We start from the raw sequence: 17,128 nt of genomic DNA, 5'->3' as shown, positions 1-17,128 counted from the left end.
AAATGTTTCCATGCTGTCACAGGAACGTGTTGTTGGCCCCGAACATACTGCATATGGGTACAGTCGAGAAGGTGTTTGTGGAGGCACAGGATTATAGTGGAAATGATCTCCAAGTAAATATCAGCATTAAGGACTACCCACAGAAAAGGACAGAATTGACATCTGCATCCACCACCCTCACTGCTGCCAATAACTTCCAGTCTCTGGTTAACATAAAGGTGAGTTTTCCAAAATTGCACAACAGAAACAATAATATTCATGTGCATGTAAAAAAAAAAAAAAATGTCCACGTGTCCAAATCTTATATTGGTGGCACTATACTAATATATTGTAACTGATTTATACAACACATAATACAACATTTTTCCTTTTTTTCCCTTTTTCGGCACTGTTGATCTTTTTATTCCTAAACCTTACAATTATAATTTTTTTATATTTTGTTGTTAATAATTACTAATATCTGACTTGTTTATCCATTCAAACAATCCATAAGCACTTAACTATGAATATGCAATGCCACAACATTTATTCCTGACCAGAGTTGCAGTAATTTTTCACCAAGATCTTGTATTAATGATGGAAGAGTCAGACCACTGTGATAAGTCTTCTCCAGCACATCCCAAAGATTCTCAATGGAGTTAAGGTCTGGACTCTGTGGTGGCCTCATGCTCCCTGAACCACTCTTTCACAATTTGAGCCCAATGAATCCTGGCATTGTCATCTTGGAAAATGCCCGTGTCGTTAGTGAAGAGAAAATCCTGGTCATTCAGTATATTCAGGTAGTCAGCTGACCTCATTCTTTGGGCACATAATGTTGCTGAACTTAAACCTGACCAACTGCAGCAACCCCCAGATCATAGCACTGATGCATCAGTTCATCCGCCTCTCTTCTTACCCTAATGCACCTATCACTCTGGAACAGGTTAAATCTGGACTCATTTTAATGATCTCCACAAAAGATCCATCGATGATCAGTGGAGAATGGCTGCTCAGTGCTCTCCTAAAGTCAACAACCATCTCTTTGGTCAAAGTTTAGAGACTGGTTGTTGGCTTTACAACAGGCTGTTAGCCTTTTCACCTCCTCTCCGTATGCTGACTCGTCATTGCTACACAGTGCTACACAGTCGTGAGTCAGCAAAGTGAACAGCAGTGAGCTGAGCACACAGCCCTGAGGGGCCCCAGTGCTCAGTTTGGAACGGTTTGGACGAGACACGAAATGCATGGGGTCCAGTGAGGGTGAAAGCTTATTTCCGATGGTGTGGAGTAGGTTATTGATTTCTCTCAATTTTCTATGGTTCAGATTCCTGACAATAAGGGTTTCTTTAGCGATGACCCGCTGGAAAAGCAGTATGTGTACCTTCAGGCTCAGTTTCCTTCAAGCTTGCTAGAGAAAGTGGTGTTGGTGTCCTTCCAATCTGGCTACATATTTGTACAGACTGACAAGAGCATCTACAAACCTGAAACAACAGGTAAAATTAAATGGATTCAGAGATAAAAGCCTCAATGTTCACATGTTTAAAGTAGCTGTAAAAAAAAAAAAAAGTAGTTCCAAATATTTACATTTTTGAGCATTTTTATGAAATAAAACGTATGTATTTCTGCAAACTTAATTCAAATATTCACATTAAAAACTGAGACAGAAGGGGATCTGAAATATACAGTGGAGAATGAACATTGTTAGAAATAATTAGGTTTACAGACACAGGAAATAAACATCAGGGGGGAAATAGCTTTCACTCTCAGACCTCCAGTGGACAAAGGCAGTAGCAGCCAAAAATCCTGACCGCATTTATATTGAACACACTACCTGTGTGTTCAACTCTCTGAACTTCCAGCCAATAAAAGTCTAGTATTTACACTGACCAGGGTATTGATGTGTAAATGAAGTAAATGTAAATGTCTTGTTTCCCAGTTCTTTACAGAATCTTCTTACTGACTCCTGACCTGAAGCCCACTGACTCCCACAGAGGAATTGATGTGGATGTCATAGTAAAATAAAATCACTTTAATCTTTCTGTTTTTTTTCTTCGTTCTTTAATGTTTACTGAAATATAGAACGGTTAAGACAGAGATAAGAGATATAGAAAGATTAAGTTATTGGTGAATCGCAAACTCTTTTCTTTTCTTTTCTTCCTCAGAATCCTCATGGTCTCACAATCAAAAGAGAAAATATGTACCCAAGGAACGGGATCATAAAAGGGGAATACAGAATCCCCGAACTCGCCAAGTCAGTCCTCTGCATACAGGCGTCTGATGTAAAGTGAAAAATTGTGATCAATCAGTTATACTGTGAATCTCTCTCTCTCTCTCTCTCTCTCTCTCTCTCTCTCTCTCTCTCTTTCTTCTACAGATTTGGGATATGGTCTATAGTGGTGCAGTATAAAAACACCCCTCAGAAGAACTTCACTGCTCAGTTTGAAGTTAAAGAATACGGTGGGTTTATTATAATTAGAAAATCAAACCCGCGATTGCTGGTTCTTCTGAACACATTAAAAAAATGAGCGTTTCCCTTTTTTCCATTTTTTTTTTTTTTTCCAGTGCTTCCGAACTTCGAGGTAGCATTAAATCCGTCAAAACCTTTTTTCTACATGGATGATGAGAAGCTCGAGGTGGAAATCACTGCCAAGTAAGTATACATAAGTTAGTAAAGTAAACATGACAAAGATGAGAAGTAAATGAGCATAAATGGAAATGGAGTAAATAACACACACATACACACACACACACACACACACACACACACTCACACATATTCCATCTGCATTTACGTTTATGGTGTTTGGCAGACGCCTTATCCAGGGGCTTTTATTAGTGAGAGGCACTGACACTGGAGATGTATTAAAAAATTTAAATCTGTCCAACTATTTATAAAAACAAAAACAAACTAATATTTCAAAAAGATTTTTAAAAGTTTTAATTGGTAGTTATATGTTTATTTATATTTTACTTGTACCTGCTATGTGAATGATGTAACCTTTGTGATTTATGTAAAGGTACCTGTTTGGAAAAAATGTGGAAGGTGTTGCGTTTGTGGTGTTTGAAGTGAGGAGGGATGACAGAAGGATCGCTCTGCCTCGCTCTTTAAGCAGAACACCGGTAAAGAACATGCACTTTCCAGCAGTTCCATCCTCCAAAATCAAAATGAATTAATCTATTGTCATTTTTTTTATGAAACAAAAAGGAGACAGTATAATAATATAAGGATAATAAGGCGCTCATATTCAGGTTATAATGCTTACCTGTAGTATGTTGTATGTAGATCACTAATGGAGTGGGACGTGTAGTGCTCACAAGATCCATGATACAGCAGTCCATCACTAATATTGCTGACCTGGTTGGAGGCTCTTTGTTTATATCAGCCAGTGTTTTAACTCAGACAGGTAAGAGTCGGAAAGTGTCTGTGTGTGTGTGTGTGTGTGTGTGTGTGTGTGTGTGTGTGTGTGTGGTGTTCTATATTTACAAATGTTATCATTCAATGTCTCTCCCTACTACTGGTTTATTATTTTATTATTTTATTTATCATTATTAATGTTCCAGGAAGTGAAATGGTTAAAGCAGAAAAGGAGGATATTCAAATAGTGAAATCACCGTACACCATCGAGTTCAAGAAAACACCCAAATACTTCCACCCTGGAATGCCTTTTGATGTCACGGTAACAAAATATAATCCTAATATGTGTTTTTAAATCATAATTTATTTTCATCCAAAGCCATTCAAACATTAGTCCAACACAAGACTTCTTCGTATTTGCTGGAGAAGTAACAATTATTAGCATAAATGATTTGCATCGCTTTTATTCAATGTGCTAAATGTCAGTTGATCATAATTTCACCAGTTTTGAGTGATGTGCATTATTTTTATAATCTGTACATCTGATCTGGATTTGAAAAGGTTTATGCGACCAATCCAGACCAGTCTCCTGCTGAAAATGTGGGTGTGGTGATCAGAGCAGGGCAGGAAGGTGAGGTGAGGGCTCTGACCAGGAGGAACGGCTTTGCCATAGTCACTGTGAACACCAACGAAAGATGGAGCTCTTTAGAAATCACAGTAAGTAACATCAGAGATGGTTTATGGACCTGTGTGAAGAATGAATTGCAAAGCAATAGAAATAATAAGGAAACATCAATATTAATGTACTTTTTAAATAATAAGTAAACAGGCCGTGCTGGTTGAGATGGTAAACCAACTTCACTAGTAAATAATTCATTTTCCAGCTTTATTACATGACCAAACTCATCAATACAATAAATATTACTGTAGAGTTTTTGTCACCTACATCAAGATAAGTTCCATTTGGAGTCTGTTTTCTCTCAAAATTTCTTTCTCAGCTCCTCTGAGGAAGTTTTTCCTCACCATCATCACCTCTACCTCATCCATTACACATAAATATATTAATGTAACTGTCATTCTCTCAATCTATTCATTTCTGTGAAGCTGATGTGTGGGAATGTGCATTGTTAAACGCACAATTTAAATCAAATTAAACTGAAACATTCCAACGAAAATGGTTGTGCTGTGTAACCAGGCAAAGACTGATGTCCCAGACATATCAGCTGAAAGACAGGCTGAGAACAAGATGATAGCCGAGGCTTACGCTACCAAAGGAGGCTCCAGGAATTACCTACATATAAGTGCTGATTCTACAGAACTAGAAACCAACAATGAGACAAAATTCCATCTAAATGTCCAAAGCAGTGTTCAAGAACAAGATTTGACTTATCTGGTTGGTGTTTTTTACATATACATTGGATGGTGATATTGTCTGGTAGTTTTACAACAACAATACTATTGTTATTTTTATTATTATTATTATTATTATTATTATTATTATTATTAATCACTAAGCCTTAACTTTAAATCTCACCTAAGCTTTGGTTACTACTGTAAATCATTGTTTGTCTGTGAACATTCTGGGGTTTCTGTTTGTCAGATTCTTAGTAAAGGACAGATTGTGAAAGCAGAGAGGTTGAAGAAAAAAGAGCAGATGATTCTGTCTGAAAGGATCACCAAGGACTTGGTTCCCTCATTCCGACTGGTGGCTTATTACCACATAGGATCTGAAATTGTATCAGACTCGATCCGGGTCGAGGTAAAGGACAGGTGTATGGGAACGGTAGGCAGTTTCTCTTCTCACTTTCTTTTACATTTAACACATTTATTTGCGTCAAACATTGGAGCTTCCATTTGCTGATTCAATTAATTCTGCCCTGATATTATTTGTTTTCTGTTCTGTTCTTGGATGTAGCTAAAACTGAATGTAAAGCAAATGTCCAAAAAGGTTTTCCAGACTGGTGAGAATTTCAATCTGGTAGTTACTGGAGATCCAGGTGCTAAGGTTGGTCTGGTCGCTGTGGATAAGCGTGTCTTTCTACTCAACAAGAACAGACTCACGCAGTCCAAGGTGAGTGATACCCTGAGCTGTTAGAGTTTCAAATTCTATGATCTTAATCATGTATGTTTATATTTGGTTCAATCAGGACCATTGGTTGACAAAGTTAAAGTAGAGATTGGTAAAATTTGACTCCAATAAAAGTAAAAATGTTCCCTTTAAACTTTCACTTAAGTAAAAATACAAAAGTATTTGCCTTTAAATGTACTTAAGTATCCAAAAGACTATGGTTATAATGTTCCTATTATCATTTTTGTCATAAGACTCTTTACTTAATTAACGTAGTTTATGTGAAAAGATTTTTAATGTTAGTCTCAGCACACTGGACTATTAATATTATAGTGATAATGAGTTAAATATGAAAATGATCATAAACCCAAAACCTTCTTTATAACTACTTTTGAAAAAATCACACAAACAAGGCCACAGGTGTTGTGGAGAGTTCGAGTCAGAAGTTTGTTCTGCTTGCTGTTGAACTGATGCTGAATTGTATGTTGGTGATGAGTAGATGCCACAAACGTGCCAATCAATACAAGTTCAAAACAGAGTGTGCACTTGACCCTGATTGGTGATCTGACCAGTTAAGTTTGTCACTCATAAATAAAAAGAAACGACTAATTTAAATAAATGTAGTTAAGTGAAAAGTAAGATATTCGACTTTGAAATGTAGTGAAGTTGAAGTAAAAAGTCTCTCCAAATGCAAATACTATTAAACTATGAAATGCAAATATTATTAAAAAAAAAGTAATATGGTACTATTCACCACTGCTCAGACATCAGGAAGCAGTCATTCATGTTGGGAGATAGATACTGTACATAATTATAGCACCATTCTTTTCTTTTTCCACTAACAGATCTGGAACCTTATAGAGAAGTATGACACGGGCTGTACACCAGGCAGTGGGAAAGACAGCATGGGGGTTTTCTACGATGCAGGACTTCTGTTTCAGTCTGATAAAGCAGGAGGCACCAAGGAAAGAACAGGTGAAGCAGATATTTTATTAATAGAATTAATGAGTTATTACTGGTTTTGATTAAACTTTGTTTACATCACTTATGTACACTAATGTGAGTCTTTCTGCTTAATTTTGCCACAATAATTTCCCCGAAATTACCACAGGCTCACTGGTTCAATAACCACACATTTTATTTTTTATATCTAATCTTTTTTTTTTTTACTGAGTAGCAAGTGAAAATAATTGTTATTCGAGGTATTATCATTAACATTTAAATTTTAGCATATAAATAATTTTGGGTAACTGAAATAACCGACAATGACCAAAGATTTGACATCAGTTATAACAAATCAAATCTAAATATAATTTCAGAGGAAAAAAAAATGTTTTGCACATTTTAAAATGTTCATTTCAAAACTATAAAAAATATAAAACCCTTTGCTTAAAATGTTAAGGAAGCATAAATATGCCACCCGGGTTCTTTTACCACCCAGGAAAATAAAATTAAATACTCCAAATGAAGTTTTTAAACAATGTGTTTACAAAAAATGTGACTTCCCGGAAAAATTCTACTTTCACAACAATAATCTTTTATCTAAAGAAACTTGTGTGAATCCAACATTAGCAGCAGGGACAAATCACACAGCAAATCAGTAAATTGAGTTTCCTAAAGCTAGTGGAAAAAAAAAACATTATTGGAAAAGAAGCAAATACACTTTCCCCTGCTGTTAAACTGCAACATTACAGGTGATCCAACATTCACATGTAGACAGATACACTGTCAAAGATTTGGCATACCAAAAAAACTGTATACAAAATATATACCTGTCCAAACACGTTAAACAAAATTGCAGTGCTATCAATAATCATTTAAAACTTCTTCAATAAACCAAGTTTCTTTCTAAAGCGCATTTCACAACAGACATTGTTTCAAAGCAGCTTTACAGAAATCAACAGTCAAGGTGAACGGTGTGCTTTTATCCCTGATGAGCAAGCCAGTGTACAGCTGTCTTAGTTTAAAACAGTAGCCCTAAAATCAAAGGTGGCTAATACTTCTCCACTAATTTAATGGAGCAGATTAGTCTTAAAACTTTCAGCAACTCAGCTGTTCAAAACAGCAACATCCACAGCCATTGGAAACACTCAGGTGCATAAACAATCAGGTGAATCAGCAGTTTAAAAACAGGATAGAAAACCACAGCTAATGCTCTCAGTGTGCACCTGCAATACAAATGTAACAGGGGGATGAGTAAAGTTTGTAACTTCAATAATGGATTCTGAAATTGTGCTCATCGTGACACACACATAAGAACCCTGTCAGGGATCCACCTGCCACACCTCCCTCAAAGGCTCTCATGCTGCCTCTCCCTGCTCTAATTGGCAGCACCTGTTCCTCGTTACCTTTCCCCTTTAAAAAGTCCCCGTTCCACCCCACTCACTGTCAGTCCTATTAAGTTGCTACAGTGATATACCGGATTCCTGACCACCAGCATGCCCCGCTGGTTCATGCTCCTTGTTCCTTGTCTTCGGATTATACTTGCTTCATGGATTCTACCCGCATTCTGGATTCTACCCGCAGTACGGATTACACACGCGTTATGGTTCGTACCTTGACTCAAGTCTTGTTTGTGTTCTGAAATTCATTAAAGCAGAATGGAGTTACTCCCGCTTCCTATGCGTAGTCACTGCCGTGACACACCCCTAATGGCAAACACATATTTTGACTGTGACTTACTACTTATGAAAAAAACAACAACAAAGCAGACAACTCACCACTATTTTAATTAACGTGTAATAAATGCATCCTGCAGTTCTGTTGGACCATTTTTATTAAAAAGAGAAATAAATAAATATAAAAGAGGCAAATTTCAAACCTTTAATGCAGCACACATTTATTCGCATCATATCTATACTCGGATTAAAAATAAATCAATAATTTAACTCCAGCGACATTTTTTATTTCCCTGATGTGAAGTCTCAAATCAGCATCAAAATCCGCCATGATGCACACATCCGGCAATTAAAACAGTCCGTGTGGAAACATAGCAAAAGTTCCATTTGTTGTTTTGATGATTTACATAATTTAAACCACCAAAATCACTTTGTCTTAATGCACTGTGTTGAGTTTGGTTTCACTAATAATAAATATATATATATATATATATATATATATATATATATATATATATATATATATATATATATATATATATATATAATTATTAATTAATTTATTTTTATTTTATTTTTTTAATAGATATTCAGTGTCCTACCCCACAAAAGAGAAAACGGAGGGAGCTACAAATCACCCAAACATTGGGTAAGAAGCTGGACTTTATTAACTAATGAAGTAGTATATATATATATATATATATATATATATATATATATATATATATATATATATATATATATATGTATATAGTGTATATATAGTTATAAGTTGTGCCTTAAGATTACATTTATTTACATAAGTCCTAATAAATATTTTAAGAACTGTAAAATATATCCTTTGCCTGCAAAATAGCATTGATTCTGAAGGACACAGTTTCTGAAGGAATCTTGGAGAACTAAATGTGATAGGATTGGCGAGTCCCTTCCTGCTTCCGGATTAGTCGGTTGAGGTGCTCAGTGATTGTCCTATCATTGGGCAAGGGGGATGTATAAATTTGGCTGGGAGCATTTTGTTGGCACGGGTGCTACGCCCCTGTCTGCGTCATCACGAGTCGCCAGTCAGAGCTGTCTGTTTGGGTAAACCTTGCGGCCGGTGTTGGGTTGACGTGTTTCCTCGCGGCAGTGTATAGTCCGAGGTGAGCCGAAGAGAGAGAGAGCGGCGTTAATAATACCGACAGTGCCTGCCTTAACACATTGTACTATGGTGTGGTAGAGCTATTAAAGCGAGTGAGCCTACGGGTGCACAGAAGTGCTGTGTACGCGATTCCTGGGAAGACCCCACACACGATCTACGGAACGAGCCTGCAGCTTTCGGGCTTACCCTTATAGTAACCTGTGTTTCCGGATCACTCATCCCAAGGGTATGTGTATGTGCGGATTGTGGTGGTGGTTTTGCTTCACGAGTGCTGTGCTGGGTGCAGTGGTGTGTGTGAGTGTCTACACAGGTGCAACCAAAAGTTGTGTGGTGCTGTGGAGGCCGATTAGTGCCCTTGATCCCCATTGTTACGCCTTGGCTCCTGCATTCACATCGATAAAGGTGTCCGATTATTGAAGTTATTTGTGTTATAGTTGAGTAATTTCTGTTTTTGGTTTTTCATTAGGTGCATCAGATACTTTTATCATTAATAAAAGAAATCCATACTAATTTTACCCACGTCTTCCGCTGATTCTTTGTACACTAACCTGTGTTGCCTAAGTGCAAGTTATTTTCCCTGGCCAAGTGCCAGGGTGGCGTAGTCGCTACATTTTCTTTCGTCAGCCCTCGGTGTGTCATGCCACATTTTGGCGTAGTCGGCAGGATACATGTTCATTTAGGTGAAGACGTGGGTATTTGTTTTTTTTTTCTGTTAAGGTGAATTACAATTGGTTGGTGATTGTGTTTCTTTGTTATTGTTTTGTTGTGTTTAGTGTTTTTTAGGCAAAGCAACAGCGTCTGCTGGAGTGTGGTGAGCAGCTTCCTCTATTTTTGTGACACCATCGTAGTGGTAAGTCGTGATTCTAAGAAATGGAAGAAGAACTTAGGGAACTTAGAGAATTGGTCGTCCAGTTGAGGGCGGATAATGAGCGTTGCGCCAGAAAGTGCTTCGCGTTGCCTGGCCCCAGCGCATCATCTTCCCATGTGCCCGATCCAGAGCGGGTTGTGCCTCCTCCAGGCATTGCTGGTGCCAATCCATCCGAAAGATTTGTGTTTGTGCCTCGTGACCGGAAGTGTCCCCGGTTCAATGGTAGATCTGGTATTGGCATCAGTGAATGGATTGAGGAGGCACAGGCTTGTATTCGGACCCGTCATTTATCGGTGGGCGAGCAGGCGTTCTTTCTTTTCGATCATTTAGAGGGGGAGGCCCGAGACGAAATCCGATATCGTTCGAGGCTGAGCAGGGGATCCGGAAAAGATTTTCTTTGCTCACGTGAGGTTTTTGGCTGCTCGCAGTCCCACGTAGCATTACAGGAAGCGTTCTTTTCCAGACGACAGTTGGAGGGGGAAAGTCTTTTGGAGTTTTCTCTTGCTCTGATGGGTCTTATGGAAAAAGTTAAACAGCGATTTCCTGGGGCTGTTTTAAATGCTCCAAAATTGCTGCGTGACTAGTTCGTCGAGCATGTAATTGATAATGCCCTCCGCCGTGAACTTAAACAGTTAGTTCGCCGTCAACCAAGCGCCACGCTATTGGAAGTACGTAGTGAGGCGATACGGTGGGAGCAGGAGGGTTTGCCAGGGGGTGCGCGGGCTCGTAGCCAGTCTGTCCCGTTTTCATATGGGATCCAATATGGTGTGCAGGGGGGTCAGCGTTCTGTTACAAATGAGTCTTCATCGTCTGAATTGCACGAATTACGAGAAATATTAAAAGCTCAACAGAATCAGTTAAATCAGCTGACTCAAAGTTTCGCCCAGTTTCAGGGCGTGCGTTCGTAGTCATTCTCCGCGTTATGGACCGGGGTTTGTAGGCGGTGTCATCAACCTGGCCATTTTGCCAGGGAGTGTAATTTGTTACTGCCGCCAATTCGGCTTCTGATTCATCGTCTTCTGATCGCTCGTGTCAGGACCCTACCACGTCGTCATTAGCGAGGGGGCAACGTCATCCAAGCCAGCCGTCGGGAAACTAGTGCCCGCCGGGCTGTTGAGCCACAGCTCGGCAGGGGTAATGAGGGGCTCGATGTCTCATTTAATGTCTGGCTGCCCACAATTGGTGGTCAGGATGGGAGGGGTTGGGGTGCCGTGCTTGATTGACACAGGCTCTATGGTGTCTACAATAACCGAGAGCTGTTTTTAAGCCATTTTGAACCTTGGGGTCAGGGCGTCTAAAACTTTGCCAATGGCTCCAACTGCGGGCAGCTAATGGGCTCGCTATTCCATATCTTGGTTATATGGAATTGGATGTTGAGCTGTGTGGTAAGATAGTGCCAGGGTGTGGGATATTGGTAGTAAAGGATCCCCCCGGCGATACGTGTGCTCAGGTCCCAGGAATACTGGGAATGAATGTGTTGAGCCGGTGTTACCAGGAACTGTTTGGTCAACATGGCCAAGCGTTGTTCGACTCTCCACCGGTGGTAGAGGTTCCTGATTTTGTGATGCAGGCTTTGCAGCAGTGCCACAAGGACACATGTCAGCCAGGACTTGGACAGGTAGGGCGAGTAAAGGTGCGAGGGCGTCGTCAGTGTCGTATTCCAGGTGGCACCATGAAGATTGTGGCTGCCACCTGTTCCGAACAGTACTCTCAGGGCACGGTGTTGTTTGAGCCGCTTGAGTCGGGACTCCCGGCTGGCCTTCTGGCCTCACCTGCCTTGGTGCCATCAGTTCGAGGTACAGTCTACATTCCAGTTGTAAATGTAGGGTTGTTAGATGTGGTACTCTATCCAAATACCCTGCTGGGTACCCTACATGGGGTGTTTGTTGTAAGTTTGCCTCCTGGGGTCACTGAGGTGAAGGAGACCATTGCAATGGTAGGGGCTCAAGAGTGTGTGTTGGAACCTTCGCTACAGCAGCGGATTGATACGGTTGATTTATCCGCATTGGAGATTAAGGAGCAGGATAGGGTTAGGACCCTGTTACAGAAATATCAGTCTGTGTTTTCAGCTCATGAGAGTGACTTGGGCTGTACAAACTTGATTTCACACGACATTCCCCTTACAGATGACGTTCCGGTTCGGCAGCGGTACAGGCGCTTGCCACCCTCTGAGTATGATGTAGTGAAAACGCATATAAACCAGCTGCTAGATGCCCAGATAATTAGAGAGAGCTCGAGCCCATATGCATCCCCTATCGTCCTGGTGAAAAAGAAAGACGGTAGTCTCCGCATGTGCGTTGACTACCGTCAGTTGAATTCAAAGACCAGGAGGGACGCGTTTCCGCTGCCTCGTATCGAGGAAACGTTAGACGCATTGACCGGGGCCCGCTGGTTCTCTACTTTGGATTTGGCTAGCGGTTACAACCAAGTTCCAGTCACTGAGGGGGATAAGTCTAAGACAGCTTTCTGTACGCCATTTGGGTTATTTGAGTGGAACAGGATGCCGTTTGGGCTTTGTAATGCTCCCAGCACTTTCCAGCGTTTGATGGAAAGATTGTTTGGGGACCAACGGCATCAGTCCTTGCTGTTATACCTGGACGACATTGTGGTTTTCTCCTCCTCGGTGACTCAACATCTGGAGCGGTTGGAGGTAGTTTTGGGTCGATTGAAGCGGGAAGGGCTTAAAGCTAAGCTGGAGAAGTGTGTGTTTTTCCAAGAACAGGTAAAGTATTTGGGTCATGTGGTATCTTCTCAGGGGGTTGCCACGGATCCAAGTAAAGTGGAGGTAGTGGCTAGTTGGGCCTGTCCAGGAAGTGCTACAGAGCTCCGTTCATTTTTAGGGTTTGCCAGCTATTACCGCCGCTTTGTAGAGGGGTTTGCCAGGGTGGCAGCCCCCCTACATAAGCTAGTGGCAGAGTTTGCTGGGGGCAAGCGTAAAAGAGTAGTGGGTCCAGGGTTTGCCGGAGCTTGGACTGAACAATGTCAAAGGAGTTTTGACACCCTGCGGGAGAAGCTTACCACTTCCCCTATTTTGGCATATGCTGACTTTTCTTTGCCTTTATTCTTGAGATAGATGCAAGTTTCAAGGGTTGGGGCTGTTCTGTCCCAGGAACAGGAGGGAAAAGTTCGACCTATTGCCTTTGCCAGCCGTAGCCTGCGACCCACTGAGCGCAATTCTGCAAACTACAGCTCTATGAAATTGGAGTTTTGGCGCTTAAGTGGGCAATGACCGAAAAATTCAGGGAGTATTTGTGGGGCAAAAGTGCATTGTTTTTACAGATAACAACCCATTGAGCCATTTGTCATCAGCGGTTGGGGCCACCAAACAGCGTTGGGCTGCACAGCTTGCTGTTTTGATTTTGAAATTGGTACAGGCCGGGTAAGAGTAATGGTAATGCTGATGCCCTTTCTCGGCAGTTCCCAATTGATAGTGGGGAAGTAGGGCAGTTCATACCAGTTACTGTGCTTCCTGCATCAATACAACAAGCTGCAGGAATAGAGCCTATGCATCAGGCAACTCAAGCGGCCCTTAGGGTCTTCCCGAGCTATTCCGCGGCTGACCTCAGGGCACTGCAGGACGTTGACCCAGACATTGGGGTGTGGGCGTCTCTGGCGCAGTAAAACTTTCAGGTCCAGACGAACGGAAAGTACTGTCCAAGAATAGTCTAATTTTGCTCCGCCAGTGGGATCGACTGGTGGAACGAGGAGGAGTTCTTTATCGTCGGGTTTTCCGTCCCGATGGGAGAGAGGAAATCCTTCAAGTTCTTTTGCCATCTGTGTTAAGAGCTGAGGTCTTGAGGGGGTTACACCAGGAGCATGGACACCAGGGCATTGAACGAACGACCGAGTTGGTCCGGCAGCGTTGCTACTGGCCTGGTATGTCGATGCGGTGGCCAGATGGTGTAAGGAATGTGACCGTTGTCAATCCGCCAAGGGGGTACAGCCAGTGGCCTCTAGTTTTATGGGGCACTTGTTGGCTTCTAGGCCCAATGAGATCTTGGCTGTGGATTTTACCGTGTTGGAGCCAACCAGTGCAGGTTTGGAGAATGTGCTGGTGATCACAGATGTGTTCACCAAATATACCCTGGCGGTGCCTACACGGGATCAGCGGGCAGAGACAGTGGCCCAAGTGTTAGTGGTGGAGTGGTTCTGTAGTTTGGGGTCCCTGGTCGTATACATTCTGACCAGGGCCGCAATTTTGAGTCTTTATTAATACAACAGCTCTGTGGGTTGTATGGGGTGGAGAAGTCGAACAACCCCTACCATCCTGCAGGGAATGGTCAGTGTGAAAGGTTTAACAGGACTTTGCATAACCTTTTGCGCACATTGCCCCCATCGAGTAAGCGGGATTGGGCTGCATGTCTCCCGCAGGTCCTGTTTAGTTATAACACTACCCCCCATCAATCCACTGGTGAGTCACCATACTACTTGATGTTTGGCCAAGAGCCTCGGTTACCCGTTGACTTTTTGTTAGGTAAGGTAGAGGAGACTGCTGTGGGAAAAGTGCATGAGTGGGTTGTAGAGCATCAAACCCGGTTGCAGGTGGCTTTCGAGGGGGCACGTGAACACTTGAGAGTTGTTGCGGAATGCCGTAAGGCACGGCATGACTCACAAGTGCGAGATGCACCACTGGGGGAGGGTCAACTGGTTTATCTCCGCGATTTTGGCGTGAGAGGTCGGTCAAAAATCCGAGATCTGTGGAGCCCAGTGGTGTACCAAGTTGTGAGAGCCCCTACGAAAGGAGGCTCGGTGTACTCTATTGCCCCTGTGGATGATTTAGATAAGGTAAGGCAAGTACATCGCTCCTTATTGAAAATCAGAATTCAGCAAGATTCTGGTGATGTACCTGCTCAGGACCCTGAGGCCATATTGGCTCCGGATGAGCAGGCACCTGAGGAGTCTGAACTGGGAGATTTATGGGTTGTAGTATCTGGGCCCCCAGTGACCGAGGAGGTTAGTGTCCCAGTAGACTTGGGCGGTGTAGACCCTCCTAGTGGTGAGGTGGTGGTGGCCCCACCTAACTTGGGTCAGCCCGTTGGGGATGAGCTAATTCCAAGGCCAGAGGGTTTGTATGATAGGACCGTGCGACAAAGTAGTCGAACTACAGCTGGCCAACATTCTAATGTCCACCACCTTCCACGATCTGTGGGGGGGTTTGATACGGCGGATGGAGCATCTAGGGCTATTTCAGTACTGTTTAGGCCCTGGGATTAAGGGTGTTCATCGTCGGGCGGCGATGCAGAAGCGGGGGGGGAGATTGTGATAAGATTGGCGAGTCCCTTCCTGCTTCCGGATTAGTCGGTTGAGGTGCTCAGTGATTGTCCTATCATTGGGCAAGGGGGATGTATAAATTTGGCTGGGGAGCATTTTGTTGGCACGGGTGCTACGCCCCTGTCTGCGTCATCACGAGTCGCCAGTCAGAGCTGTCTGTTTGGGTAAACCTTGCGGCTGGTGTTGGGTTGACGTGTTTCCTCGCGGCAGTGTATAGTCCGAGGTGAGCCGAAGAGAGAGAGAGCGGCGTTAATAATACCGACAGTGCCTGCCTTAACACATTGTACTATGGTGTGGTAGAGCTATTAAAGCGAGTGAGCCTACGGGTGCACAGAAGTGCTGTGTACGCGATTCCTGGGAAGACCCCACACACGATCTACGGAACGAGCCTGCAGCTTTCGGGTTTACCCTTATAGTAACCTGTGTTTCTGGATCACTCATCCCAAGGGTATGTGTCTTAAAGGAGCTGAGTGCCGAAGGCGGGGCGGATTGTGGTGGTGGTTTTGTTTCACGAGTGCTGTGCTGGGTGCAGTGGTGTGTGTGAGTGTCTACACAGGTGCAACCAAAAGTTGTGTGGTGCTGTGGAGGCCGATTAGTGCCCTTGATCCCCGTTGTTATGCCTTGGCTCCTGCATTCACATCGATAAAGGTGTCAGATTATTGAAGTTATTTGTGTTATAGTTGAGTAATTTCTGTTTTTGGTTTTTCATTAGGTGCATCAGATACTTTTATCATTAATAAAAGAAATCCATACTAATTTTACCCACGTCTTCCGCTGATTCTTTGTACACGAACCTGTGTTGCCTAAGTGCAGTTATTTTCCTGGCCAAGTGCCAGGGTGGCGTAATCGCTACATTTTCTTCGTCAGCCCTCGGTGTGTCATGCCACATAAACATAGATCTTATGTGGATGTAGGTTCCCTCAAATCTTTCTGTTATTTCATGTAATCACAGACAGACTCAGTTATGGTGAGATCAGGGACAAAACTATTTCTTTCAGCCAAAGGCTGCTCACACCAAATATTGATTTGATGTAGATTTTCTTTTGTTCGCTCATTTGCATTTTGTAAATTAATAAGAAAAAGAAAAAAAAATAATTAAAATATTTATTTTTAAAACATTTTTACTTTACAGCATTTCTTCACACACAAACACACATTTTTAAACACTCAGTGTTTTATTGTTTTTGTGACATTAATAGTTATTATTTTAATTATATACAATAAACTAGGTGATTTACAGATGAAATACATTTTTTGAAATACATCTTGGATGGACCTGCTCGTAAATTTGTAAATTTTTATTTATGCTCTCGTTCTGTAGTTGGTAAATTTGCCAAAGATCTAAAGAAATGCTGTGAAGATGGAATTAGGCAGACCAGGCTGGATTACACATGTGAACAGAGATCTACGTTTATTATGGAAGATTCAGAGTGTGTCAAGGCCTTTCTGGATTGCTGTATGGAGATTCGGTCCCACAAGGATAAGCAAAGACCTCTGGTGCGTCTGGCTAGAAGTAAGAACCAGCAATGTTCTTTGTTTTTTCTTGATTTGTGAAAGTTTTTGAAGCACACAAGCATTTATAAAAATATTTATATAATCTCTTCTATATATTCTGGCATGTTTTGGTTGTCCAGGCAAATAATTGTTTTGGCCAGAATGTTGTAGCTAACATCATACTGTAAAACAGATTAAAGGAAACCATTCCAATTGTGTAGCCACTCATGAAGTTTTGGTGGTTGGTAAATGGGATTTTGAAAGCTAATGCCGATATTGAGAAAGCAAACTCGATATGGGTTCGCTAGAACAGCGATTTGTTTAAAAAAAAAAAAATAAT

At 41.8% G+C, this 17,128-nt stretch overlaps 1 protein-coding gene and 1 long non-coding RNA gene across 2 annotated transcripts in view; both read left to right on the top strand.

Moving 5' to 3' along the window:
* Positions 1-17,128, top strand: part of LOC124378335 (complement C3-like) — a 68,397-nt gene that overhangs the window by 280 nt on the left and 50,989 nt on the right. The window contains 1 exon segment of the mRNA XM_046837931.1: positions 23-218. Within this exon segment, the coding sequence (XP_046693887.1) occupies positions 23-218 (196 nt within the window).
* LOC124378477 lies at positions 7,818-16,685 on the top strand. Its single transcript, XR_006924236.1, has 3 exons — positions 7,818-7,947; positions 8,604-8,666; positions 16,616-16,685. It is a non-coding gene; the product is annotated as an uncharacterized LOC124378477 (long non-coding RNA).

Source organism: Silurus meridionalis, chromosome 24 (genome assembly GCF_014805685.1).
Source record: "Silurus meridionalis isolate SWU-2019-XX chromosome 24, ASM1480568v1, whole genome shotgun sequence".
NCBI lineage: Eukaryota > Metazoa > Chordata > Actinopteri > Siluriformes > Siluridae > Silurus > Silurus meridionalis.
Note: the sequence above shows the minus strand (reverse complement) of the source record. Positions and strands in the feature narration are given on the sequence as shown.